Source organism: Pinus tabuliformis, chromosome Q (assembly GCF_031772625.1).
Source record: "Pinus tabuliformis cultivar Carrire ecotype Pingquan chromosome Q, CPIR1, whole genome shotgun sequence".
Taxonomy (NCBI): Eukaryota; Viridiplantae; Streptophyta; class Pinopsida; order Pinales; family Pinaceae; genus Pinus; species Pinus tabuliformis.
This window is the reverse complement of record NC_142296.1, coordinates 507,545,557-507,572,709: the sequence shown is the minus strand read 5'-3', so window position 1 is coordinate 507,572,709 and position 27,153 is coordinate 507,545,557. Positions and strand designations below refer to the sequence as shown.

Here is a 27,153-nt window from a genome sequence, read left to right as displayed (position 1 = left end):
GTAAAAATGGTAAAAATAAGAAGCAATAATATATTGAGCTTCATTTTTTTTCTTCAGTACTCTCAATGCAGAAGATTCAATAAATTAAGCTGCATAGTTTTGTTGTTTAAACATGGTATATTGATGAGTAGATCATGTTCTATATTTCTGCTCTATGCAGGGGTTCTTGCATTTCAGCATGAGGAAGCCATATATGGTGCTTCAGAGGCACTGCAGCACCTCGTTCAGAATTGTATAGATGAAGAAATGATTAAGCAGGGCCTGAACCAACTCAATATGGATGGTGCTAAACCAGCTCCCATTGAACGCATTTGCACAACAGCAGAGAGTTTGCTTGGTCATGAGTATAACACAGCTTGGGATATTGCTTTGAAAGTGATTTCGACACTGTTTGAGAAGCTAGGTATGTTGATTCTCATCGTTACATTTTACTAGAATATAAAACATGTTAAATCTCCAGGACACTTTGCAACTATTTAGATGAATAACTGAAAACTGAAACCTAGTTTACTTTCACCAAGATCCATCATTTCTTAACAATTCACAAGCAGCGGAATAAACACCAGAGATAAAAAACACAACACACAAATTGACACGCTTGTCTATTTAGGAAACCCGACAGGGAAAATCTGCTTCCTTGGTTGTGGTATTTTATTGATTGTTCTTGAGCAATTGGATCTGTTACAAAGCAATCTGTCTTTGAGAGAGCGTTCTGCTTCTGCTCACAAACCAAAGCTGATATAATTGATCTCAGCCCTCTAGCACGCAACTCTTCTTCTGCTGCCTCCTTGACTTGCTCGGCAAACCCTGTTCTCTTCTCCTTGATCTTTAGCGCACTAGAAGCCTCCTAAATCCTTGTGTACTAGGTCCCTAAATCCTAGGGCAAATCAGCCCCTATTTCCTTGCGCAGGTTTGGCTCCAATCTTGTAGCGCAATTTGTCCTATTTTCTTGCGCACTTGTGACTTCCTAATCCTTAGGATACAAGCTTTGCACACAATCCCCTAAATACTTGTGCACTTGTGATCTCCTATTTTTTAGGACACAAGCTCTCTGCGCTCTCCACAATGAAGGATAATCACGCAAACCTTGTGAATTGTTGTCTCACAGACCTTGTGAACAAAACTTGTTCTTTCCTGTGGCTTTGTACTCCTCTTTATAGACCCAATTCAATCATGCAAGGAAGATGTTAAAATTGGCAACTAGGGCCAAACTCCATGCGGGTCTTCTTATTTATGGCAGCTGATATTTTTCTTGGATTCCTCTCTTCGAGAGGTGTAGGATTGATCTAAAGATCATCCGATTCCAACATTTATTCATGAAGATATGAATTTATTTGTGTTACTTGACAATCAATCAAGGTCAGCCAGCAACTGAATTACCCCAACTTATCCTCAACGTTGTATTATAAATAGAAGAGGTCTTCAAGTCATTTTGACACACTCATCTCTTTTGATCTCTCTCTCCACTCATTTGGGTTTTGGTGGAATGAGAAGTCTAGTGGAGAAACCCTATACGCTGTCCTAGAGGAGACATATAGCCGCAGTTAAGGAGGCTTTTATATGCAGTCAAGAGGAGGCTCTTCTACGCAGCAAGGAGAGGCTTTCTATACGCTGTCTAAGGGAGCTTCAACGCTGTCAAAGGAAGCCCTAAAAGAGCCCTAGCCGTAGGTCTAGAAGAGACCTTAATCTGCTGTTAGAGGAAGCCCTAAAAGAGCCCTAGCCGTAGACAAGAGGAAGGTTTCTATACACAGTAAGCCGCAGTCAAGGGGAGGCTACTTCGCTGTATGAAGGAGGCCCAACCGAGATCTAAATGAAGGCCCTAATCCGCAGTTAGGAAAGGTCCTAATCTGCTGTCCTAAAGGCACTTATACGCAGTCCAGAAGAAGCCTTTATATGCTGTAAATGAAGGCCCTTATACGCTGCCTGAAGTAGCCCTTAACCACAGTCCTAAAGGAGCACTCATCCACTGTTAATGAAGTCCTTATTCACAGCTACGTAAAGACTCTCATTCACAGCAAAGGTAGCCCTATAACGCAGCAAGGAGATGTCTTATCACAGCATTACATGTTTGCTGTAGGTGACTGTGTGATAAGGAAGTTGGTATGGGCATGCCATAAGAATTGTTTGCTAAGGTGAATACATTGAAGGAATGTGTTGAAGTCTGCTCCATAGATCAACATTCATTCACAGTTAAGATGATTGCAAGTGTTGCTGCATTGATGATGTTTTGAAGGCATTTTCTTCAGTGTTGCTATGTGCTAGGCCACAGGCCATAGCACCATAGCAGGGGTTACCTTGGGGTTGCTGTCCTAGGACTGTGGAGATTGTTCAGATCAGCGATTCATCACAGTCGAGTTTGGGGTTGCAACCAGAATCGCTGGAGCAGCTAGCAATTTGAGGAATGTTGCATCATGATCTGCTTCAACCCTCTTGATGATTGAAGACTGTCATAATGATGTACCTTCTACTGCTGTCATAAAATTTCAGATTTATGTATTTGTACTATCTCTCTCTCTCTGCTGAACTATTGAAGAATATAAGAAGAATTGTTCAAGGGTTTCCCCACATTGGGGTTTGTCCTTGGCTGGTGCCACATCTTGTGTCGTCTTGTCTTGGCTTGTATTTGCACTTTACAATCATGCTGATGTGATTGCTAATTTGAATATTGTCGTTGGACTAATATGAAAAATTGAAGTAAATTGCTCTAAGCATATAACATACGTAAATTTAACAGAAGACTCAGTTCAATTTTAGAACTTGAGCTCTTATTGACGAGTTAACTGAGAGTGATACACTTTCTCTCTCTCCAATCAACACTCATAGTCTTAACTCGTTCTTCTTTCAAACAAGAATGAAGACTAACTCACTTTAATTGGACATTTAACTGCCACCCCGTTTTGTAGTCAAACTGATGAAGACTTCCACTTAATTGAAGCTCCAACTCTATGCATGCCATCTTGATGATTATTCCAGTACACTGGAAATAAACTCATCCTAACTGAAGTCTAACTCATGATCTCACACTCATATTGAGAGAAAGACAAATCAAGGTCTTCATTGGCTAAGGCACAAGCCAAAAGACCTTTACTCGCTACATTTTCAACACTCCCTTCTTATCGAAGAAGGTACTTCTGGATGTTGAATTTCCACGATCTTGGGTCTAGGATAGAATCTTAGAATCTCTTACGCTACCAAACCAAGAATCTCAACAAAACTACTTTGTACAACATAACAATATAAAGTGGTAACTCACAGTTTCACAAGTATGGACAACTTTTTACAAAATATTGTACAAATATGTAAAACCCAATATTCGTTATATTAAACCAGTGTTGCGGGGGAGCCCCCCCCCCATCGAACCCGCTCCCAATCCGCGATACGGGGGGGAGTGACTTGGGAGCGCGCTCTTGAAATCGGTTTCGAAAAGGGAGCGATTTCGGGAGTGCGCTCCCTTAAAAAAATCTACGCTCCTTGGTTTTTTTTTTCAATTCGATATAGGGAGCGTCTCTCTTGGCGCTCTGGGAGCGATTTTTATAACCCAGGAGCGGTCGGGGAGCAATCGCTCCCGACCGTTCTTGGGTTATAAAAATTGCTCCCGGAGCGACGCCCGGAGAAACGCGCGGGAAAAAAAGGTTTTTGGCGGAAACAAAAAACAATTTTTGTGGAAATAAAGTGAGGGAGGGAGGGAGGGAGGGAGGGAGGGTTAAATAAACCCTCTCTCATTCATTTCATCATTGTAATGAGAGTGAGAGTGAGAGAGAGGGTGAGAGTGAGAGTGAGAGCAAGAGAGTGAGGAGCAAGGAGAGAGCAAGAAAGAGCAAGGAGCAAGGAGCAAGAGAGTGAGAGAGCAAGAGAAAGCAAGGAGCAAGGGGAGATTGGATGCCAAAGAGGTAGGCTCTACAATATTGAATAGAGTGTCTAGCAATTTTTTTTTTAATGTTCATTCCTAAATAAATAAATAATATTTTTTTCTCTATTTCCCATTCCCATTCCATTTTTAAAAATTTTGCAAATTCAAAACTTCAAATTTCAAACATCATGGTCATATTTCTTGGCATTTTCTTCTTCTTGGTTCATTTTTTGGTTATTATGGTGTTGGAGAGTAGAAAAATGAGGGTTGAAAATGAAGAAGGGGATGAAGAAGGGGGTCATAGTGCATTTGATGAAAACCCCGGTGAGGCGCTGGAGGAGAGTGAACATGAGTCAGCTCAAAAAACTAAACAAGACCAAACTCCATTGCAGAAATATGTTATAGGCTTGAAGCAGGGAAAGGGGGTGGAACCACTAAATTTCATTGCCCCCATTGCAACAATAATTACACAGGTTTATACATCCGTGCCAGAAAGCACCTCTGTGGGAAAAGGCCATGGGATGGAGATTAACAAATAGGAATCAAAACTTGTTCAGGTGTGTTAGCAACAGATAGAGCAAAATACATAAGGGAAAGGAGGAAGCCCAATATAAATCTAAAAAATCAAAGGGTTTCTTTGAACCAAGCTCACAATCACATGCACAAAGAACTCCTTCAGCATCCTCCCGAGGCAGTGGATATGGAGGCATAGGGTCACCAGATTTAAGGCGTAGAAGTATATCAGATTTCCTTGATGAAGGGTGTAGGAATGATGTGGGTTCAAAAGTTTACAGGTTTCTCTATGCATGTAGGATACCATTCAATGTTCTTCGCTCAACTTATTGGCACGAAGTGGTTTCTGCCATAAATGATGCCCCTAAAGGATACAAGAGCCCTGGGTATGAGAAGGCAAGAACCATTGGACTTGATCATGAAAAAGCAAAAATATCACATTCTTTGAATAGAATGACAAGTTCTTGGACTGGCCATGGGGTGTCCATTGTATCTGATGGATGGACAAATGTAAAAGGCAAGCCATTGATAAATGTTCTTGTTGTGTTTGTTAGTGGTGCCAACTTTCTTTCAGCATATGATTACTCAGACAAGTTCAAGGCTGGCATCAACATTGCAGAACCATTACTTGAAACAATTGAGCGTATTGGGCCATACAGTGTCATCCAAGTCATCACTGATAATGCTCCTAATTGTAAGGCAGCGAGATAAATTATTGAGGATAATACCCCAACATATTTTGGTCTGGGTGTTTAGTTCACACAATGAACCTTTTGATGCATGATATTGTTAAGAACAAAAACGAACAATACAAATGGATTGGTGATTTGTAGAAGAGAGGCAAACAAATGATAAAATTTATTACAAATCATAGCAATACCCATGGCTTTTTCCGCAGTCACTCAAGATTGGAGTTGTTGAAGATTGCGAGGACTAGATTTGCTAGCTATTACCTCACCTTCAGGCGCCTTTTGAAGGTAAGAGAGTGATTGGCTAGCATGGTATCAAGTCCACACTGGCAGGTATTAAAGGAAAGGGCTACAAATGCAGCGGATAGGGAAGGTTTTGAATAGGTGGAGGCCGCTCTTGATGGTATGTTTTGGGCACGTGTGAGGCAATTATTGGATTTCACCAAGCCCATTTATCACATGATTCGGTTTGCAGATACAGATAAATCAGTGATTGGCGAGGTGTATGTGCAGATGGATACCATGTTGGGGCAAATAAAAGATATTGTTCATAACAATGATCCCAACTTGTATAAACTGATTCATGATTGTGTGTGTATACGGTGGGATAAACTTAATGTTCCACTACATTGCTTGGCGTATATCCTTACACCAAAATACTACTCTACATCTTGCTTGGGCCAACCTGCACCAGGGGGTGGGGTTAGGGTCGAACCCCATATAGATGAAGAGGTATCTACAGGATATTTGCAAGCATTAGAAAAGTTGATACCTGACAGGGAGGAATGTACTAGTGTGCGTCTTGAATTAGGCAGATACTTCAGTGGCACTGGTTTGTTTGGTACCTTTCATGCAATGGAAAATAGAGACAGATTTGATGCTCTCACATGGTGGGAATCATATGGCGGCCATGGACTTTTGCCAAAATTGGCAAAAAAAGGTTCTCTCACAGGTTGTAAATACTTCTTCTGCAAAGAGGTGTTGGAGCACCTACAACTTCATACATAATGTGAAAAGAAACAGACTCAATGAAAACAGGGCAGAAAGCTTGGTTTATGTGCACTACAACTTGAGGTTGTTGAGTCATTACTGTGATCGAGTTTATGAAGATCCAACATATAAAATTTGGGACAACCACCCAGAGGATGATAATTTGGAGGATGGCATTATACATCTTGAAGAACTAGAAGCGAAACTTATGAGAGAGGAAGATGAAGCAACAACCATGCCACCTCCACCATCCAGTAGCAGTGCTCAAGTTCCGAGTCTTGTTCCTTTGCTATCGCCGCCTCCATCTACACCCTCACGTGGAGGGCATGTGCCTTCTGGTTCTGGTCGTCGGTTTGTGCGGGAGGAGACTCCTAGAAGACCACCACGACTTGCTCATACATCAGACACTTCTCGTGGCAAGGGCCACATGAAGTAGTAGATAATAGATTTACAGTTTACTTGTTTTTTCTAGTTTCTATTAGTTTTCATAACTGTTGAGTCTTGACTCTTTCATATCATAATGTTATTTTTTGTAAACAATATATCACTGTGACAATTTAAGTTTGAAGTTTGAAGTTGGCAATTATAACTCATTGGTAATGATTTTGAATTATGAATATGATGCTTCGTGAAAGTTGTTTCATTTCATTTCATAATTCATTTTATAACATTTCATTTCATGTTAGATATTATTTCTTGTAGTGGTTAAAGTTTAAACGTAGCTTACAAGTACAACTTTGGTGATCAATGATGATAAATGTTATATATTGAATTTTCAATTTTGAAAGCTTGAAGTTGAAACTTTAAGATTGATGAATCATGATTCACGAGACTCAATATGTTGTATGTTACTAACTTGTGGACGTGGTTGATGAAGATTATAAATTCTAGATGATTGATGTTATATGATTCAATGATCAATCTATGTTTTTTTTATATCTAATTCATCATTCTACATGTTTTTGTTGACATATATGTATCAAAATATAAAAAATATAAAAATATATATATTATATAAAAATTGCTCTAGGATTCGGTCCCAAACCGGAAGCTTTTGAAAATGTCGCTCCCGCACACGTTTTCGCTCTTGCTCCCCGCTTTTGCTCTCGCTCCCAAATAACACTGTATTAAACCAATTTGAATCATACAATAGTCTATGGAATACAAGATACAATGACAATCTCACTGCAACCTTTATGTCGTATCTTGTCCTGTTGGTCCTTCGCTCCCTCTTTGCTCTCTAGCTGCCCCTTTGTCCATCAAAGGACAACACATAGAGTCTCTAGGAGGGTTGCCTCCTATCACTACTGCAAGTCGCTTCTGCTACAATGAACACGGGTTGACCTAATATGCTCTCTAGGCTAGCCAATACCTGAGCTCCAATCTGCCAATCTAGCAATCCACTAGTCCATCAATGTACTACACATTAGGCTCATCCACTTCACCCAACCTTCAACTATCACACTTCCTTTAGGACAACTTGTTAAGGGATACTTTGGCCTGCCAACATGCTGCCCTCCACTAGTCCAATGGCACCCAATCCAATCACTGGAAGATCTGCTCCTAGCTGAGGTCTCTAACTGCCCAAGTCAACCTCAACACATGGCTCCCATAGGATGCAACAAAACTTCATACACTTAGTAAACACTGCCAACAAGAAAGTGACCAAACATGCCCTTTCTTGACCACTGGTTCTGTGTATTTTATCTTGAGATGGTAGTCTTGCAAGTCTCCTGCGTATGGCTCCAAATTTGGCCCTAAACCTTCGTTGTTTCTCCCTTTGACTGCGGCCTAGCCAAATGAGGTTGCTCCTCCCCTCGGCCTCCACAAACAAGGTTGTTTACCTGCTGTTCCTTCAAAGAAACCCGCGACCCAGTCTTGTAGCTATACACAACCCTAAAGCACACTCACATAGCCCCAAACCTTCTCCATTTTACTCGGCCTTCTTTCAACATAACTCAAAATTCACCCAAAAACAACCCTAAATTCACCCAAAACGGCTCCTATTCTGCTCCTTGATTGCGACCCAATTTCAGAGAATTTTCTTTGGTTTGAATGCTCTTGGATGTGAGAAATGATCTGGCACACACCTCTTATATATACCATTTAATGAGGGCTTCATTTGGACGTTCACATGGGCTTGTACAACTGTCGTTAGCCTTCTAATCATTAGGCTGACTTGACCATACATGTGCAAAAGCCAACCATATACTTCAAAAATTCATATCTCATAAAGGACATTTCGGAATTGGACAATTCTCGAAGCGTTGGATTCTCCTTTTCGCCCTCTATCATCTCATCCCATCACATGTCCAAAATGCTCCATGGTTTTGGCCCAAATCATGATGGGTGCAAAACCCCAACCTTGGGTTCCAAGTCCACAAGTGACTCTTGTGGTGCTCCACCCTCCAAACCCTGAACCCTAGGGCTTGGAGTGCCCCCCAAGCTAATAAAAAATCAACACTGGAAGAACATCGTCCTCCTGGATTTGTCTCCAACACCACCATGTTATCCACTGCTGTAGCTGCTCCCTCTGAACTAGAAGACTTCCTTTCTTCTCGCTGCAAAATTTGGTCTGAAGACTTGTTTCTTCCAACCATGCTCATATGATCCACCTTGTACATCCCATTTGAGCCTACTATTGATTTTCCCTTTGGCTCCGAGTCTATCAACTCAGTCATCAGTGCCATATGCTCGAGGTACCTTTGTGGTTGATTACTTTGCATGAATGTGGTACTAGGAGGTCTAACTCTCTTTTGATCCCTCTTAAACAACTCCTCTGCCCACTTGGCTCGAACTCTCCTTGTACTGGGAGTCACAGATTGAGTGGCTGCCTCCACTCGCCCTGGTCTCTTCTCCTCATCATCTTGCTGGTCACAGCCCACTTGCCAACTAGTCGAGACTCAAACTGTGATACTAGCTCAGGCTCCTTCTTGGGAGCTCTAACATGCTCTTGCTCTAAGGACTCCCTCAGAGCTCCGCTCTAGTCAACCCTCACCTCTCTACTCTGCGCACTTCCTGCTCTGCTACAACTTTTTACAAAATATTGTACAAATATGTAAAACCTGATCTTCGTTATATTAAACCAATCTGAATAATCAATAGCCTATGGAATACAAGATCGACAATCTCACTGTAGCCTCTATGTCGTATCTTGTCCTGTTGGGTCTTCGCTTCCAATCTGCGCTCTAGCTGCCCCTTAGTTTATCAAAGGACAACACATAGAGTCTCTAGGAGGGATGCCTCCTATCACTGTTGCAAGTCGCTTCTGCTACAATGAACACGGGCTGATCCAATCTGCTCTCTAGGCTGGCCAATACCTGAGCTCCAATCTGCCAATCTAGCAGTCCACTAGTCCATCAATGGACTGCACATTAGGCTTATCCACTTCACCCAACTTTCAACTATCACACTTCCTTCAGGACAACTTGTCAAGGGATACTTTGGCTTGCCAACACACTGCCCTCCACTGGTCCGATGGCACCCAATCCAATCACTGCAAGATCTGCTCCTAGTTGAGGTCTCTAACTGCCCAAGTCAACCTCAACACATGGCTCCCACTTGCTGCATCAAAACTTCATCCACTTAGTAAACACTGCCAACAAGAAAGTGACCAAACATACCCTCTCTTGACCACTGGTTTTGTGTATTTTATCTTGAGATGACAATCTAGTACTGTCCCAAACATTGCTGCAAGTCTCCTGTGTATGGCTCCAGATTTGCTCCTAAACCTTTGTTGTTTCTCCCTTTGACTGCGACCTAGCCAAATGAGGTTGCTCCTCCCCTCGGCCTCCACAAACAAGGCTGTTTACCTGCTGTTCCTTCAGAGAAACCTGCGACCCAGTCTTGTAGCTATACACAGCCCTAAAACACACTCACACAACCCCAAACCTTCTCCAATTTACTCGGCCTTCTTTCAACAGAACTCAACGTCCATTGTAGTGGCAAAATAACCCTAAATTCACCCAAAACGATTCCTATTCTCCTTCCTATTTTGGTACTTGATTGCGGCCCAATTTCATAGAATTTTCTTTGGATTGAATGCTCTTGGATGTGAGAAATGATTTGACACACACCTCATATATACCATTTAATGAGGGCTTCATTTGGACGTTCACATGGGCTTGTACAACTGTCATTAGCCTTATAATCATTAGGCTGACTTGACCATACATGTGCAAACCCTAACCATATCCTTCAAAAATTCGTATCTCATCAAGGACATTCGGAATTTGACAATTCTCGAAGCGTTGGATTCTCCTTTTTGCCCTCTATCATCTCATCCCATCACATGTCCAAAATGCTCCATGGTGTTTGGCCCAAATCACGATGGGTACAAAACCCAAACCTTGGGTTCCAAGCCCACAAGTGACTCTTGTGGTGCTCCACCCTCCAAACCCTGAACCCTAGGGCTTGGAGTGCCTCCCAAGCTACTAAAAAATCAACACTGGAAGAACATCGTTCTCCTGGATCGGTCTCCAACACTACCATGTTATCTGCTGCTGTAGCTTCTCCCTCTGAACTAGAAGAATTCCTTTCTTCCTGCTGTAGAATTTGGTCTGAAGACCTGTTTCTTCCAACCATGCTCCTATGATCCACCTTGTACATCCCATTTGAGCCTACTACTGATTTTCCCTTTGGCTCTGAGTCTATCAACTCACTCATCATTGCCATATACCCGATGTACCTCTGTGGTTGATTACTCTGCCTCAATGTGGTACTAGGAGGTCTAACTCTCTTTGGACCCCCCTTAAACAACTCCTCTGCCCTCTTGGCTCGAACTCTCCCTATACTGGGAGTCACAGACTGAGTTTTTGCCTCCACTCTCCTTGGTCTCTTCTCCTCCTCATCTTGCTGGTCAACCCACTTGCCAACTAGCCGAGACTTAAATTGTGATACTAGTTGAGGCTCCTTCTTGGGAGCTCTAACCTGCTCTCGCTCTAAGGACTCCCTCAGAGCTCTGCTCTCGTCAACCCTCATGTCTCTACTCTGCGCACATCCCGCTTTGCTGCTCAAAGCTGTGCCTGTCTCAACCTGTTGCATGTACATATTCTTCATCCTCACACCTATATGCTTTTTACATCCAGAAGCCAAGTGCTTGAGGTAAGCCTTACCTCTGCTGAAGGTAACATCATAACCCTTGTCCTCAAGGTTAGCTACTGAAACAAGGTTTTGCTTCAGGCCTGGAACATAGAGGACATCTCTGAGATGGAGAGAGCTACCTGACTCCCTCTCAAAACTGACAATACCAACTCCCCTAGTTGCGTACTTGCCATCATCTCCTAGCTCAATCTAAAACTGCATGTCCTTCTCCTTTAGGTGGCTGAAATACTCCTTGTTCCCAGTCATGTGGAAGGATGCTCCTGAATCAATATACCATACGTTGTTGTTTGTTGAGCTTGTCATGCAAGCTGTCATTGAGAAATATTTCTCAAACTGAGAAGAAAACGCATCTACCTCTATTGATTTAGCCACATGATCCTTACAAGAATCCTTTCGATTAGGACACTTAGTGACATAGTGTTCGAACTCATGGCAATGGAAGCACTGGATCTTGCTCAGATTTTTCCTTTTTCTTCTTGCCCTTTTGATTAGACTCTACGTCTCCTTGGCCCTTCTTGCCCTTGGCTTTGCTACCTTTGCCTACCAGGGCAAAGTTCTTTTCGTCCTTTGTCGGAGTTCATCTCCCAGCTCTGGTTCCTCTCCAAATTTCCTCTTGAATGTAGTCTCTCTATAGCCTTTCCCAATTGGGAATATTCTCTTTGCCACTTACTGCATCATGAAAGTTCTCCCAAGACCTATGAAGTCCCATAACCACAAGACTCACAAGGTCACTATCTGCTACAATCATACCCACTCCACCTAGCTCATCGAGAACCTTAGTGACTTTGATAAATACGTAATGATGGGCTTTGCTTTGCTCATCCAGATACTTCTTAGCTTCTCCTTGAGAGCAAGCTTCCTGGCATCACTAGAACCTTGAGACGGATCTAAGATGGCTTTAAACATCTCATAAGTTGTCTTATTCTCATGGAGATGAGGGATAATATGGTCTCTGATTCCTTAAAGAATGATCCTCCTTGCCTTGGTGTCATTCTTGTTATGTTGGATCAACTGTTGCGCATCTTGAGGTGCCATTGTTTGCTACTTCACAAACTCGAGCACCCCATTATCTTCCAATACCACTGATATCTGCTCCTTCCGTGAGCAGAAGTTCAAGGCTCCCTCTAAACTGTGATCTGACCTTGGTCCTTGGAACACCATATTGCCATCCAAAGAACTGCTTTGCTCTTCAAACTCTAGCGCAAGCCTTCTACTTGATCTACTCTCTCTGCTAACTGGTCAATGACATTGATCTCTGCTTTGATACCATGTTAAATTTCTATGAAACTCTGCAACTACTTAGATGAATAACAAAAAACTGAAACATAGTTTACTTTCACCAAGATAAAGAGTTTCTTAACAATTCATAAGCAACGAAATAAACACCAAAGGTAAAAACACAATACACAAATTGACACACTTGTTTACTCAGGAAATCCAATAGGGAAAACTTGCTTTTTTGGTTATGGTATTTTATTGATTGTTCTTGAGCAATTGGATCAATTACAAAGCAATTTGTCTTTGAGAGAGCATTCTACTTCTTCTCACAAAGCTCAACTGATACAATTGATCTTGGCTTGCCTTGATCACTATTTGATCTCGACCCTCTAGCACACAACTGTTCCTCTGCTGCCTCCTTGACTTGCTCTGTAAACCCTGCTCTCTTCTTCTTGATCTTTGCGCACTAGAAGCCTCCTAAATCCTTGCGCATTAGGTCCGTATTTCCTAGCACAATTCGTCCTATTCTCTTGCGCACTTGTGACTTCCTAATCCTTAGGACATAAGCTCTGCACACAATCTCCTAAATACTTGTGCACTTGTGATCTCCTATTCCTTAGGACACAAGCTCTCTGCGCTCTCCACAATCAAGGATAATCTCACAAAACTTGTGAACTGTCTTGTCTCACAAACCTTGTGAACAAAACTTGTTCTTTCCTGTGCCTTTGTCCTCCTCTTCATAGACCCAATTCAATCATGCAAGGAAGGCTCAATTCAATTTTAAAACTCGAGTTTTGATTGACGAGTTAACTGAGAGTGATACTCTTTCTCTCTTCAATCAACACTCTTAACTCATTCTTCTTTCAATCAAGACTGAAGACTAACTCGATTCGTTCTTCTTTCAATCAAGACTAAAGACTAACTCGCTCTAACTGAACTTGTAACGGCCATCTCGTTCTATAGTCAAATTGATGAAGACTTCCACTTAACTGAAGCTTCAACTCTATGCATGCCATCTTGATGATTATTCCAATAAACTAGAAATAAACAATGTTCCACCAAGTTTTCGGGATGTGGGGACGAGGGATTGTGGATACACAGGAGTGGCCTATGCAGTATCTCCCCACCAATTTTTAGAAAACGCGGGGGGATGTTAGGGTCTTTAACACAAGGGATCCCGACATACTAAAAATACTAAAAACTTGTAAATATAAATATATGATATATGATTGAAATTTTATAATGTAACTGTCTTTATCATTATATAATATATAACACTCACATCATGAAGGATAAATCGATGAATCATATAACTGAAACAAATTTAAAACGAAAAACTTGATATCATATAGTCATACATCATACATGTAAGTATGTAACTGTACAATGTAACTACTAACAATGTACAATGAAAATAAATGTTTAAAGTTTTAAACCATATTGAAGTTCCAACAATGAACACTGAATATTGAAATAAAAGTTAAGTTTTGTTAATTTTAGGCAACAATGGTATGTTCTATGCTTTAGAGTAATTTTACTTCAATTTCTTTATTAGCCCAGTATCAATATTCCGATTAGCAAGCACATCAACATGATAGTAAAATGCAGATAGAACATAAACATAAACAGTAGAAGACAAGAGGACACAAGATGTGGCACCAGCGGGGACAAACCCAATGTGGGGAAGCCCTTGATCAAATCTTCTTTTAGTCTTCAATAGTTCAGCAGAGAGATAGTACAATTTACAAATTTGATAATTTATAACAACAACAAAAGAGCCCTAACCAGAAAAGTCAACGCTGGTCAACAGGGTAGATTTGATACTCAGCTAATTGGTCAACTTTAGTCAATTTCAGCCTCCAAACAACAAGATAAAACAACCTTCAAAACTGTGAAATTAAGCCCAGTCAAAGTCTGGTCAAACAACCCACTTGCGATCAGCCCTAGCTGCAGTCAACGGTGGTCAAACTGTCCAAAAATTCGGTCTCCTGAAATTTCGCTCTCTTGAAATTTCGACCTTCTGAAATTTCAGACTTGTGGAGAGAGAGAGGCCCAGAAATCCATACCAAATCAATGAGGAGAGAGAGAGAGAAGTGTGAAGATGAGTGTATCCAAATGAGGCTAAGTCACCTTCTATCTATATGCAACATTGAGGATGAATAGACGCGACCTATGCTAATGGAAAATGATCTTTCCACATTGATGTGCACGCCATTTCCAACATGCCACCCCAAGTGGTCGAGGATTATATGGGCCACCGCTTTGCATAATTTCCATGTTTTGGATCCCTGCTCTGGCCATATTCTTTTTTAATCATGGGCCAAAAAGCTCTGCAAAAGCTTATGGTGAAGCCATCTGGACTAGGGGCTTTATCTGGGTCCAAATCCCATATTGCTTCCATTACTTCTGCTCTCTCGACTTCTTTAACTAGGAGCTGATTGTCAGATTTCGAGACGACAGAAGGAATAAATTGAAGGAATTCCTAAGGTTGATTCATGTCTACTACTTTGTCTTCTTTATAGAGAGCTTGAAAGTGAAGATATGCTTCCTTCTTGATATCCTCAAATGAAGTCAACCTCAGCGTTTTTGTAGGGGCTATTTCCTTAACTCTATTTCGAAGTTCGCAAGCCTGTGCTTGCTTATGAAAGTATGAAGTATTTTAATCTCTTGCTTGGAGCCACAACTATGTTGTAGGAAACGTTGGGCCTGAGCCCATTTCTAGGCAAAAACGATATAGAAATGTAGAAATGCGTTTGGTACGACCTGGAAACGCGTTTCAGTCCGTACTGCCATGTTTCACCTGAGGGAAAGGTGGCCCAGTACAACCTGAAACGCATTTCCAGGTCGTACAACCACTTTTCAGCGATAAAGTGACTTTTTTATTTAATTTAATTAAATTTTTTTTTTGTTTTGTATATTTTCTCTCTTTGCCAATTCAAGAGTAATAGAGGGAGCTATTGAATATTGGAAACAATTTTTTTTGAGTGAGGCAACCTAATGGTCAAATCCATGGCCCTAGTGTTGATATGCAGTTTATGGTAATGTTAAATTGTAAAAGAGACATTCTCCTTTATCTTTCATTTTCATCGTTTTACTTAAATTTTTAACATTACCATGAAATGACTCAGGTTGTTTGAGAGTGGATTCACCCTCATTAGATTTCATATGGAGAAAGTAAAATTTTAGATGTCACTCAAAACCCAACAGAGTTATAATCTTTTCAGGGTTTTAATACTGGGGGGATTGCAATGGAATTTTAGATCTTACCCAAAATCCAGCAGACTTGTCATTTTTTTTCAGGATTTCAATATTGGGGGGATTGCAATGTTTCCATTGGATTTTGTCATGTACTAAGGTATGGAACTTGTATGCAATCAAGAGAACCAAGCCCTCTATGTAGGGGGGACTCCCAATAATCAAGAGCACCTAGGGTACTAGCATATGGGACTTGTATTTAATCAAGGGCACTAAGGCTGTTCGACTATGCAGGAGGAAACTCCCAATCACGCACGAGACAAGAAATTAGAAATTTCTCGTGGCTGATTTTGGATATTGTTATTTTCATTATGTGATCATTCATGGGTAAATGTGAAGTAAATTTAGAGACTTATAGTTTATCTATGTTGCATGAGTTTCTAGAACGTGGGAACGTTGGGAACTTGGGTATGGGTGTCGGGAACGGCTAGAGGTTTCCCCAAAATTTACAGGAAACGGCTAATCTGGAGCGTTAATATTATATAATAAAAAAATATAATATATATATATGTATATATATTTTTTTGTTTATTTATGTAATTTATATAGTAATCAAAATTAATATTGAATCAAAATATTCAAATATTAAAATCAATTTAAATATATAAATAATAAATATATAATCTCTCTTATATATAAGTATATTCTGTGGGTGTTTCTCTCTGTGAGTCTCTCCCTTTTATATATATAAAATATTAAAATGTCAAGTTCATTATGACACATGACGAGTCTTTGAAACAATTTGTCTTAAAAATACAAAGGGACAATTTTACCTCTGTTTCTCTAGTTATTCTTAAGAGAAAAAGTAAAGCAACTCTAATGTTTAAGCATTGACTGCCACATACAATATGCACACACAATCTTCTGCGATATATATACATAAACAACAAAAGAAATACTCATCAACATGACATCCCAGATATCGCCCTTACATCGAGGTGCCACACACTTCCTTAACCCATCAAGAGATTGCTCCAGTTTCTCAATTAAAGATATCGGTGTTAAGGATGTCTTTGGCCTTTCTTCCTGTGAAGGTTTCAACTTAGGTTCATGTTTTGTGGGTAGTTCAGCATATTTCTCTAAAGACTTTGTATTCCCCAACCCCAGGGAACACCGGAACTCCAAAAAAATAGTCTTCAAAGCTCCCGGAACTTTCCCAAGCTCCCATTGCAGCTCCTGCTGAAAAGGGAACGTTCCCATATAGTTCCAAAGTTCCCAAGAGCGTGGGAACCATTGGAACGGGTTTCCCAACTCTTGGGAACGGTTCCCGTGTAACATAGTAGTTTATGCATTGACATTGGACAATTTAATCATAATGTAATAAATTATAATGTTTTGTCTGTGCTTTATGATTGCACATATTTCTTAAATGTCCTAATATATATATATATTGCGTTTCCCCGTTTCCAAAATTTGTGGGGGTCACGTTTCATACCCGTACCTGTTTCGGAAACTCGTACCCGTTTCCCCATATTGTGCAACTTAGAGCCATAGGCTTCGAGATTTTAACCTCCAAAGCTCTTCTTCCTGCCTACTTACTGCAAAGATTTTCCTTGTTAGCTCCTTTTCTTTTTCTAGATGTGAGGCTCCACCTGACTTATTTTGATCAGACTTTGATGAATTTCTAATTGCTTAACTAGCTCAACCCATCTTGTGACTAGCGACCTGATAATTTCCCTTGACCCATTTCCTTAGTACTTGTTTCACTGATTTTAATTTTGATTCCTGCACATAGGTAGCTGATCCAGTGACTGGAAGCCTCCATGTTTCCCTGATTAACTCCACAACTCCTTCCTATTTGGGCCTTGATCTTCCATATGGTCCATCAACAAAGAGATTGGTCGATGTTCAGAGTCACCTTGTGTTGTGATTGCAGAAATACAGTCCATCCCCTTAAGGGGCCAACTACTATGTATTAAAAACTGATCCAATGGGGCTACTATGGGGTTATCCCCCTTCATTCTATTTGTCTATTGTATTTACCTGTTTTGCAGAGAATGTCCACGAGATCCCACTCAGATATCAAATCTTCTATTCCCTCTCTGAATGGATCACAAACTAGACATCCTCCTCTCTCCTCCGAGGACCTGAGAACAATATTAAAATCCCTGTTTCCAAAATTTGTGGGGATCACGTTTCGTACCCGTACCCGTACCCGTTTCCCTGTATCGTGCAACTTAGAGCCACAGGCTTCGAGATTTGAACCTCCAAAGCTCTTCTTCCTGTCTGCTTACTGCAAAGATTTTCCTTGTTAGCTCCTTTTCTTTTTCAAGATGCTAGGCTCCACCTGATTTGTTTCAATCAGACTTTGATGAATTTCTAATTGCTTAACTAGCTCAACCCGTTTGTGACTAGCGACCTGATAATTTTCCTTGACCCATTTCCTTAGTACTTGTTTCACGGATTTCAATTTTGATTCCCACACATAGGTAGGTCATCCAATGACTGGAAGCCTCCATGTTTGCCTGATTAACTCCACAACTCCTTCCAATAACCATGCAGGATTAAATCTGAACGGGGTTGGGCCTTGATCTTCCATATGGTCCATCAACAAAGAGAGTGGTCGATGATCGGACTCACCCTTGCGTTGTGATTGCATAAATACAGTCCATCCCCTTAAGGGGCCAACTACTATGTATTAAAAACTGATCCAATGGGGCTACTATGTGGTTATCCCCCTTCATTCTATTTGTCCGTTTGTATTTACCTGTTTTGGGAGAATGTTCACGAGATCACACTCAGATATCAAATCTTCTATTCCCTCTCTGAATGGATCACAAACTGGACATCCCCCTCTCCCCCCCTATTATGCAGTTGTTGTGCCATAACCTCTCTTTAAGAGAGCTTAATGAGTCCCAAAATTCTGGCTTTTCTCCATATAGCACAGGTGCATATACAAGGATCTGCTCACAGGTATCCTTTCTTTCCAGGTGCATATACATTGATAACAAGGATCTGCTCTCAGGTATCCTTTCTTTCCAAAAGCACAACTACACAAAATTGATATTTTATACAATCTAATAGATTAAAATAGAGTTCTGACCAAAACGTACCTAATCCGCCTAAGGCTCCCTTGGAGCCTTGCGCAATTCCAGCGCTATCCCTCTAGTAGGATTTAGCTGCATTGGTAGCTTCTGCTTCCTCGAGCTTGGTTTCCTGAAGTAGAAGAATCCATCACAGCTTGTGTTTCACCATCTTGCTTAACTGATAGGGATTTTATGGGGTTCCTAGACGCTTTAGTTTCCAACACAAGATATGCATCATTTTTTGGGAGGATTTTGAAAATTAACTCCTCCTTATGGTGATTCCGTCCCCTTGGGCGCTATTGGCTTGAGTATTTTGGTGATTATCAGCTGATTACCAAACTTTTTATTCTGTTCCACCTCTATTTCTCGAGCAGTCTTCTTAAAGGGCCTTCCTTTCTTTTTCTTGTTACTATCTGTCCCATGACTACTATCTTCATCTGCCCAGCTTAGGGTTTGTGCCATGATTCAAGTTATTATCCTTGTGGATGATGGACCACCCTTAGCTCTCCTAGATTTGGATGGGGGACTTTCATTATTATTTATCAGAACATTTTGAGCCTCTACATGAATCGAATCCGTGGGTTGCAGATCTGTGTTATGTTCGGTGATTGAATCCTCCACTATGTCTTTTATCTCCCCATCTTCTTGTTCCAGATTTTCTTTTTCCTCACTGAAATTCCCCTTCTTTGAGCTACGGTTGGATTCTTCCTGATCATTTTCGACTTGGGTCTATAGGACATCAAAAGGATTTGCCGATGATGAGGCCCCATTCTTGTTTTGGGTATTTTGGTTCTTAGCTGCTGTCAATTTGCCAATATGGCCTCCTTGCTTCTGAGTCTGCCATTGCTCCACTTGTTCTGCTGGTGCGTCTGTGCCTTTACTTGCTTGGTCCTTCTTACAATCTCTTGCGAAATGGCCATATTCGTGGCAGAACCAACATTTAAATGGAATCTGCTCATAATCTAGCGTCTGACAATAAGTCCAACCCCTGCTGGTGAGATTAATTTCTGAAGGCAAACCCTTCTCTAGATCGACCTCCATGCAAATCTTGGCACATGCAAATTGGGATCCTTTGGGTTCAGCTCTATCCAAATATTTTCCAACTCCATTTCCTATTTCTCGCTGACAGTCATCGCTCCAGCAAGAGAGTCGGAGCCGTGGAATGTTAACCCATACAGGGATTGCATTCAGAATATCTTCATCTACGTCGAAGTTCAAAGACCATTTATTCAAGCACAGACGTCGAGATCCAAAAAAATAGGGTCCATTTCTGAAGGTAAGATCTTTATCCTCCTTGAGTTCAAACAAGAAAGCGAAAAAGCCATTGCCACATGCATACAGTCTGATATTACCCTTAATCATCAGCTTCCAAGTTTTATCACCAGGGTTCCATAGATCGGGGGGACAGCCACATCCCTGTGAACCTTCCTACCAAAGTTCGATCAGAAAAAGCCAGAGTTGTTCTTCGGACTCTTGTGGGAAGAGCCACTGAAGTAATGGCTTCTGCCTTCTTCATGAACTTAGCTTGCGCTTCTTTGCCTTTGGGTTCTTTTGATAGAGCAGACACAAGATCCTGGAAGGCGGCGGCCTCATCTGGCAGAGTGGGAGAGGCCCCTCTGGGGTAACCATTGCAGGATCAATCTAGGGCTTCTGCAGAGCTCAGGAGGGCCGCAGAGCAGATTTGAAGGACACAATAAAACGATCTTATTCTTTTTTTTTAACAGCATTGAATTTTGTTAATCTTTTCGCTCACTAAATTTGTATTGATCTTACATGTATTGACTTGGTTGTATATATTTCATGTGGAAATTTGAATGTTAATTTTGTCTGTACTGTATGTTTCCAAGTTCTTAGAAGTTAGAATCTTAAAGGTTAACTTTTATGTGTAACTTTTGAAAATGTTAACTGTCCGTGGAAGTGAATCTATGGCCACGGAAGCTGTTTCCCAGTAATTATGTCTAACTGAATCTCAAAGTAAATGCTATGGTCTGAGCAACTGATTGTCAGAAATAAGCTATATCAAATTAATACCATTTATTTCATTTAAAATACAAGCCAGTAAATTCATGATTGTGCTCATTCCTGCAAAGTGTTTAACGTCAAGTTTATACTGCAGGGGAATCTTCTTGTTTTCTAATGGGAGGTGTCCTGAGGAACCTAGCTGACTTGCAAAAACTTGCTGATGAAGATTTAACCTGTAGGAAGCAGGTAGGTAGAATTTTATCCTTGACAGTTCTAATTATATTGTATTATTATTTGCCATACTTATATTTCACAATTTTCCCCACGATTTTGCCACCCTCTGAATTTTGATGTAAACATCTAAGGCCAAAGAGATTTCCAGGCTGATGTAAATTTGAAAGCTAAATTTATTTTAAATATTGTTTCTATCATCTATACAAGACAATGTGTTTACACTATATAGTATATATAGTTTGGTACTGAATACGTGTCAAAGCCTTTCTATTTTCTTCTATAATAAAATTAAAAGGTACCCTGGCAAATTGAAGAGAAGGAAGAAATATCAGCAGCAGTTCATTTTATCTTTAATATCTACTTATGAAATTTAACAATTTTAGTTGGAGGAAAATGTTCTCGTCGTTATTAGAGGAATATGAAAGTGGTAAATCTAAGTGAATCAGTGCAAACATATGATTGTAGATTTTTGTTTCTTCACATGAATCACCTCAGCCATGGTCCATGGTTAAATATTCCAAACTAAACTGTAGAGTGTATTTATTGGCATGATCCACATTTAAAGAAATAAAAGCATTTATAGAAGAGATGTTTGTGATGTGATTCTCTGAAGATCTGAAAATTTTAAGCTTTTTAGTTGTCTTACAAGCACATCTTGACCATCTTGCAGTTGCATAAATGTGTTGGTTCAGCAGTTGCGGCAATGGGCCCAGATAAATTTTTGGATATCCTGCCTCTCAATTTAGATTGTGAAGAGTTGTCAGAGTCCAATATTTGGTTGCTTCCTATATTGAAGCAACATATAGTTGGGGGAAGCTTGAAGTTCTTCACAAACAATATTCTTGGGTTAGTGGACAGACTGCATGAGAAATCTAAGATGGTATGCAACAATATTTCCTGAACTTGTCATTTGGGATTTTTTATTTTACATTTTTTTGATTACATTCACCGTAGTCGCAGTCTGCATTTAAAATGGTTGCTCATGGAACTTAAAGCACAATAAAAAATGCAGCATTCTATAGGCATAGAAAACATCCAAAAAAATATAGCAATGAATGCATAAAATGAAATTCATATCAATTTCCTCTAAAGACAAATAGATAAAGGGACTAGTGATTTCATCAGTCCTGAGAAGCCCATACAAAAACAGGGCAGGACTCTAAAATGCCTTCCCTCAAGATGAGAAATAAACTAACTGTAGCGAAAGTGAGATCTAAAATATCTTCATGCAAAAATCAACAAGGGAAATGAAAGTTTGAGATTTTGGATAGATCATGAAAGCTTAGTGAAATTGGCATATGTTAGGCAATAAATTTTGACTTGCATTGCTTTGTTACAGAGCACTGGTATTCCTTATCAACAGGGGGCCAATGAAAACACAGAAAAGTAATTACATGTATACTTTAATATTGGAGAGTATTTATTCTGTGATTAGGATTTTAATGTTCACTTCATCTTGCAGCTTGAAGTGGAAGGACGCCCAGTAGCTTCACGTAATATACAAGCCTGTGTTCATGCTCTATGGTCACTGCTTCCATCGTTTTGCAACTACCCAATAGACACAGCTCAGAACTTTCTGGATCTTGCTAAGAAATTGCGTGCATCACTTCTTAAAGAGCCAGATTTACGTGGCATAATTTGTTCAAGCTTGCAGGTTATAATTGTATCATATACTTTGCCCTATTTTCCAGACTATATTTACAATGATAAGTTGAGAATGTTAATGGTTAAATCTTCTTAACTTCTGCAATTATTGTGTCATGGTTTTGTAGATACTTATTCAGCAGAACAAAAAAGCACAGGAAGAAGCTCTCAATAGCTTGAGTAGTTTAGAACAGGTGAAGGGCTTGGAAATAAGTCTGGCTGAGCAACGAGCCAATTCTCGCTACAACTCAAAAGTTGCATCAGAGAATATGAAGATTTTGAGGAAAATTTCTCCTGAATTTCTTTCAACTTTATTTACTATATTCATGTCATCTCCCCAAGACAAGCGTGGATATCTGCAGGTTAGTTTGATTACCATAATTTTAATATTTTTAATAAGAGCAAACTGTTGGGTAGGATTTGATTAGGTACTTTATATTATTGGCCCATTAGCTATAAAATGAAATGGGATGTTGAAATAGATTTATACCCTGCTTACCTTTTACTTGTGAAGGATTTGAGAACACTGTTTGATTCTCTCCTGCATATAGATAGAAGTGACATGGATATGTTTTTGTTAAACTTATTTTTCATGTTTACAAGTTCTAGTTCTTTGGTCCTAAAAGTAGTTTAAGGTTTAAATGTTGAAGAAGTTGGGAGTTTATGGGTTGTGCAGCTGCATATGGGAAGATGCATTACATAATAAAAGAACTATGCGTTACTTTTTTGATTGCAGTATATTTTGATGCAAGCTTCTTGTCATCACTTAATGATTATCCAATTATGAGGAAAACAGCCTAGAGGTTTTATTGCTATTTTCTTAGAAGAAAAGAGTGGGCATATACTAATAGTGAAGGAAAGTAAATTGTGGATATGCTCACATTAAAGTCAAATTCCATTTGGTGGGTATTCTTACTTATAAAGCTAGCTAACTTCTGCTATTTTGACCTCCATATCTGTTTTACTTGTGCTTGTTCGCTTTACATTGTGCTTATACAATCCCTAATCATGATTGTAGATAGACTTTTAGCATGTTATTTTACAAACCTTATGTTGTTTGCTATAAACTTAGATTTATAAAATAACAAACATTAAGAATCTGAAAAGCTAAATCCCTCCACAAATAGCTCTGAGCCACTCTCACTCACGACCCATCTTCCTCCCTTCACCTTTGCAAAACATACCGGAATCACCTTCCCCGTAAAAAACTAACATTTCTCTTATAGAAACGACAAAAACTTGTGATGCCCTCCACCACTTCCCAAAAACCTTATGGCATGCTCTTTTTCCTTGATCACATACCATTTTGGTTGACCTTGACCCCCAGACCATGTTCCCCCCCACACCACCTCTCTTTATGATATTCCTGGACAACTCTCCACTCATGTCTCGTCGTCCCCCCGCCCAACTTGCTACCTTTTCTTTGAGTGAGACATCAGGAGAGAACTTAGATCTATGTGTACCAAAAAAGCAGTTGATGAGGAAGGGCTTTAGGTTGAATTCCTCAAGCAGGTGTCCAGTCCCTTCATTCCCATATTGCTGATTTATTTAATCATGTGGTTCGTTTAGACTTCCCCCTCCTAGACTAGACATATAATTCATTTGATCCACAAATCAGGGGACAATATTGATCCAAACAACTATTGGACTATCATGGTGGGCCATACATTCTCGAACTTCTATGCCACGGTCTTACACCAATGGCTTTCGAAGGAGCTAGAGAATGGCCAACTTAGGGCTAAAGGACAAGCAAGCTTCTGCCCCAACTACCAAACGATAGATCACATCTTCACACTTTGTGCCATTATTTAGGAGGCTTTTCATTGCTTCTCTAAGGTCTTTAGGATTTAAGAACACTATTTGATTCTCTCCTACATATAGATAGAAGTGACATGTATATGTTTTTGTTAAACTTGTTTTCATGTTTTACAAGTTCTAGTTCTTTGGTCCTATTGTCGCCTAAATCCATTCCTGGGATTATCGTGGAGAAAGTCTCTAACTTCACTTAGTGTGGCCTTGGGCAAGTTGCTAGTTGGGGCTGTCACCCAATTCCCAACTCCTTCGTCTAAGCTAACTCCTAGCGAAGCCAAGGGGGTTAGTCCCTAATGGATAAAATTAAGGCTTGATTAGTCTAAGCTACACAAGTTATCAGAGTTAAATGGAATTACAAGAAGCAATCCTCCATTAACAAGATAAATCATATCATGAACTTCAAATCATGTAGATAATAACCCTAAGAATTAACCATTAAACATCATACTCATTTCACAAACCATAGATATAATGATGATCAACAAATGAATAAAATAATTGACAAGTAAAAGATATGGACAATGAGACCAGTGCCAAGAGTGTGCTTGATAGATGCTCAAAATGAAGTACTTGAAAATGTAAAGCGCTTTGAAGATAAAATGCACTTGAAATTGAAATGAAAATTGCCCACAACTTAAAAAGCTTTGACAAATAAAGTGGCAATAAGTGGATAAATCAAGAACAAAATGCTAGGAAGTAAATGTAGTGGAGTGCTTCTTTTTTGAATTTTAGAGTTATTAGATTGTCTCTTGTGTTAATAAATTTGAAGTTACAACATGCAAATCAAACTAGTTTCAATTCAACTTTCGCTTCTGTCCTTATCCTTGATGGGTTAAAGAAAGATGAAAGGAGTTTCGAGTGGAGAAGGTTAGCTTATTAATGAGTATCCACTTGATTCTCAATGCACCCCACTTGCAAGTAGATCCAACATTGGGATAACCCACTCTGATTTAGCAAGTACAGTGGTGACCATTCCCCCAATCTCAAAATAAGAAGGCATAAGGGGAAAAGGGTCCCTAAATTAAACTACTTCAACCAGTTAGGCTGAAGGTTGATTTCGTCTAAGTGCAAAAGAATTCAAATTAAATGAACTAACAAACTAAGAGACTGAACTACACTAATTGCTCAAAGGAGATGAAAAAATTGCGGTTGCCAAACTAGGGATAAGATACCTTGGACAAATTGATGATGCTTTGCAAAATAAAGAACAATGGCAACTTATGAGAGAATTAGTGCAAATAGGCAAAGGAAACCATGAGAGAGCGAGCTATAAACCATACGAAAACGGAATGCTCAAAATCAATTAAAATAATTCACAAGACTCATCCAAGTATTTTGCATATGAAGTTTTAGAGCATATGAACCATTGAACGAAAAAAACACAACTAGTCTAATATACTTTAGTTTTGAAGCTAAGTTGCAAGAAACGTTGCCTAGTGGTCCGTTTCCGGTTGGAAACGAAACAGAAACGAGGAACTCGTACTGTACGGTTTGGAAACTCGTTTTCGGCCGTACTGGCCCGTTTCACGCTGGGGAAACGTGGCCAGTGTGACCGGAAACGAGTTTCTAGGCAGTACGACGGAGTTTATAGTTAACACTTGACGTTTTTTTTTTTATTTTAATTCTAATTTTTTTCGCTTCTAATTTTTTATTGGGCGACTAAAATATCTTTTGGATGCCTCTCTCAAGTTATAAAAAACCAGCTAGCTTACCTCTGCCTGAACTAGCTTCCCAGTAGCTTCTGAAGCCATATAGATTTGCATGTCGTTGTGCTAGCTACAATATACTCTGCCTCTGCAAAGCTCAGTGCTACTGATTTCTGCTTCTTGCTGCACCAAGAAACCATCCTTGATCCAACACTGAAGCAGTACCCTGAGGTACTTTTCTTGTCCACTGAACTTCCTGCCCAATCTGCATATCTGAACCCAGATAATTTGACGTCATCCCCTCTTGTATATTTCAACCCATACTCTGTTGTGCCATGTACATACCTCAAAATGTGCCTCGTTCCTATCCAATATACCCTCTTCGGTTCCACCATAAATTGACTAATGGTATTGACTGCAAAGCAAATATCTGGCCTAGTGTTGACCAAATACATGTGAGAACCGATGAGCTGTCTGTACAAGGTGAGGTTAACATCCTTGTCATCTGATGCGTCTATCTTCTTCCTGTTGGTGATCATGGGCATAGACATGGGTCTATAATCCTGCATTCTGAATCTCTTCAGAATATCTGTAGCATATCTCCGTTGACCAAGGAAGATTTCCCCGTCCTTCTGACACACTTCCAATCGTAGGAAATAGTGCATCAACCCCAAATCCTTCATATCAAACTTTGCTGCCAGGTTCCTCTTGCAGTCCTCTATGAGCCTTGATGACCTTGTCAGGAAGAGATCATCCACATACAATACTAGGATGAGTGGCTCATCCTCTACCATGAAATAGTAAGGGTTGGGATCTGCGTCACTCTTGACGAATCCCATCTACTGCAAGTAGTTGTCATTTCGACCATACCATGCCATGGGAGCCTGCTTGAGTCTGTATAGTGGTTTCTTTAGTTTGAACACATGTGTGCGTCTCTCATGAGTCTCGAAGTCCTCTGGCTGTTCTATGTACACCTCCTTTATCATCGTTCAAGAATGTTGTCTTGACATCCATTTGGTGAATCTGCCACCCCATCTGAGTTGCTAGGGATATAACTGATCAGATATAAGTATATTTGGATACTGGGGTGAAGGTCTCCTCACAATCTATCCAATAGTTCTGCGCATACCCTTTGCCATGAATCTAGCCTTGTAATTCTCCGCGCTGCCATCTACAATGTACTTGATCTTGTAGATCCAATGAGAACCTAA

General features: G+C 40.1%; 1 protein-coding gene across 1 annotated transcript in view; it reads left to right on the top strand.

The window, feature by feature from the left end:
• LOC149220392 (ARM repeat superfamily protein) overlaps nucleotides 1-27,153 on the top strand; it is a 91,898-nt gene that overhangs the window by 2,928 nt on the left and 61,817 nt on the right. Inside the window, exons 3-7 of the mRNA XM_089384779.1 lie at nucleotides 161-403; nucleotides 20,761-20,852; nucleotides 21,511-21,720; nucleotides 22,303-22,494; nucleotides 22,613-22,846. Of these exons, the coding sequence (XP_089240905.1) occupies nucleotides 161-403; nucleotides 20,761-20,852; nucleotides 21,511-21,720; nucleotides 22,303-22,494; nucleotides 22,613-22,846 (971 nt within the window). The remainder of the gene's footprint in view (nucleotides 1-160; nucleotides 404-20,760; nucleotides 20,853-21,510; nucleotides 21,721-22,302; nucleotides 22,495-22,612; nucleotides 22,847-27,153) is intronic.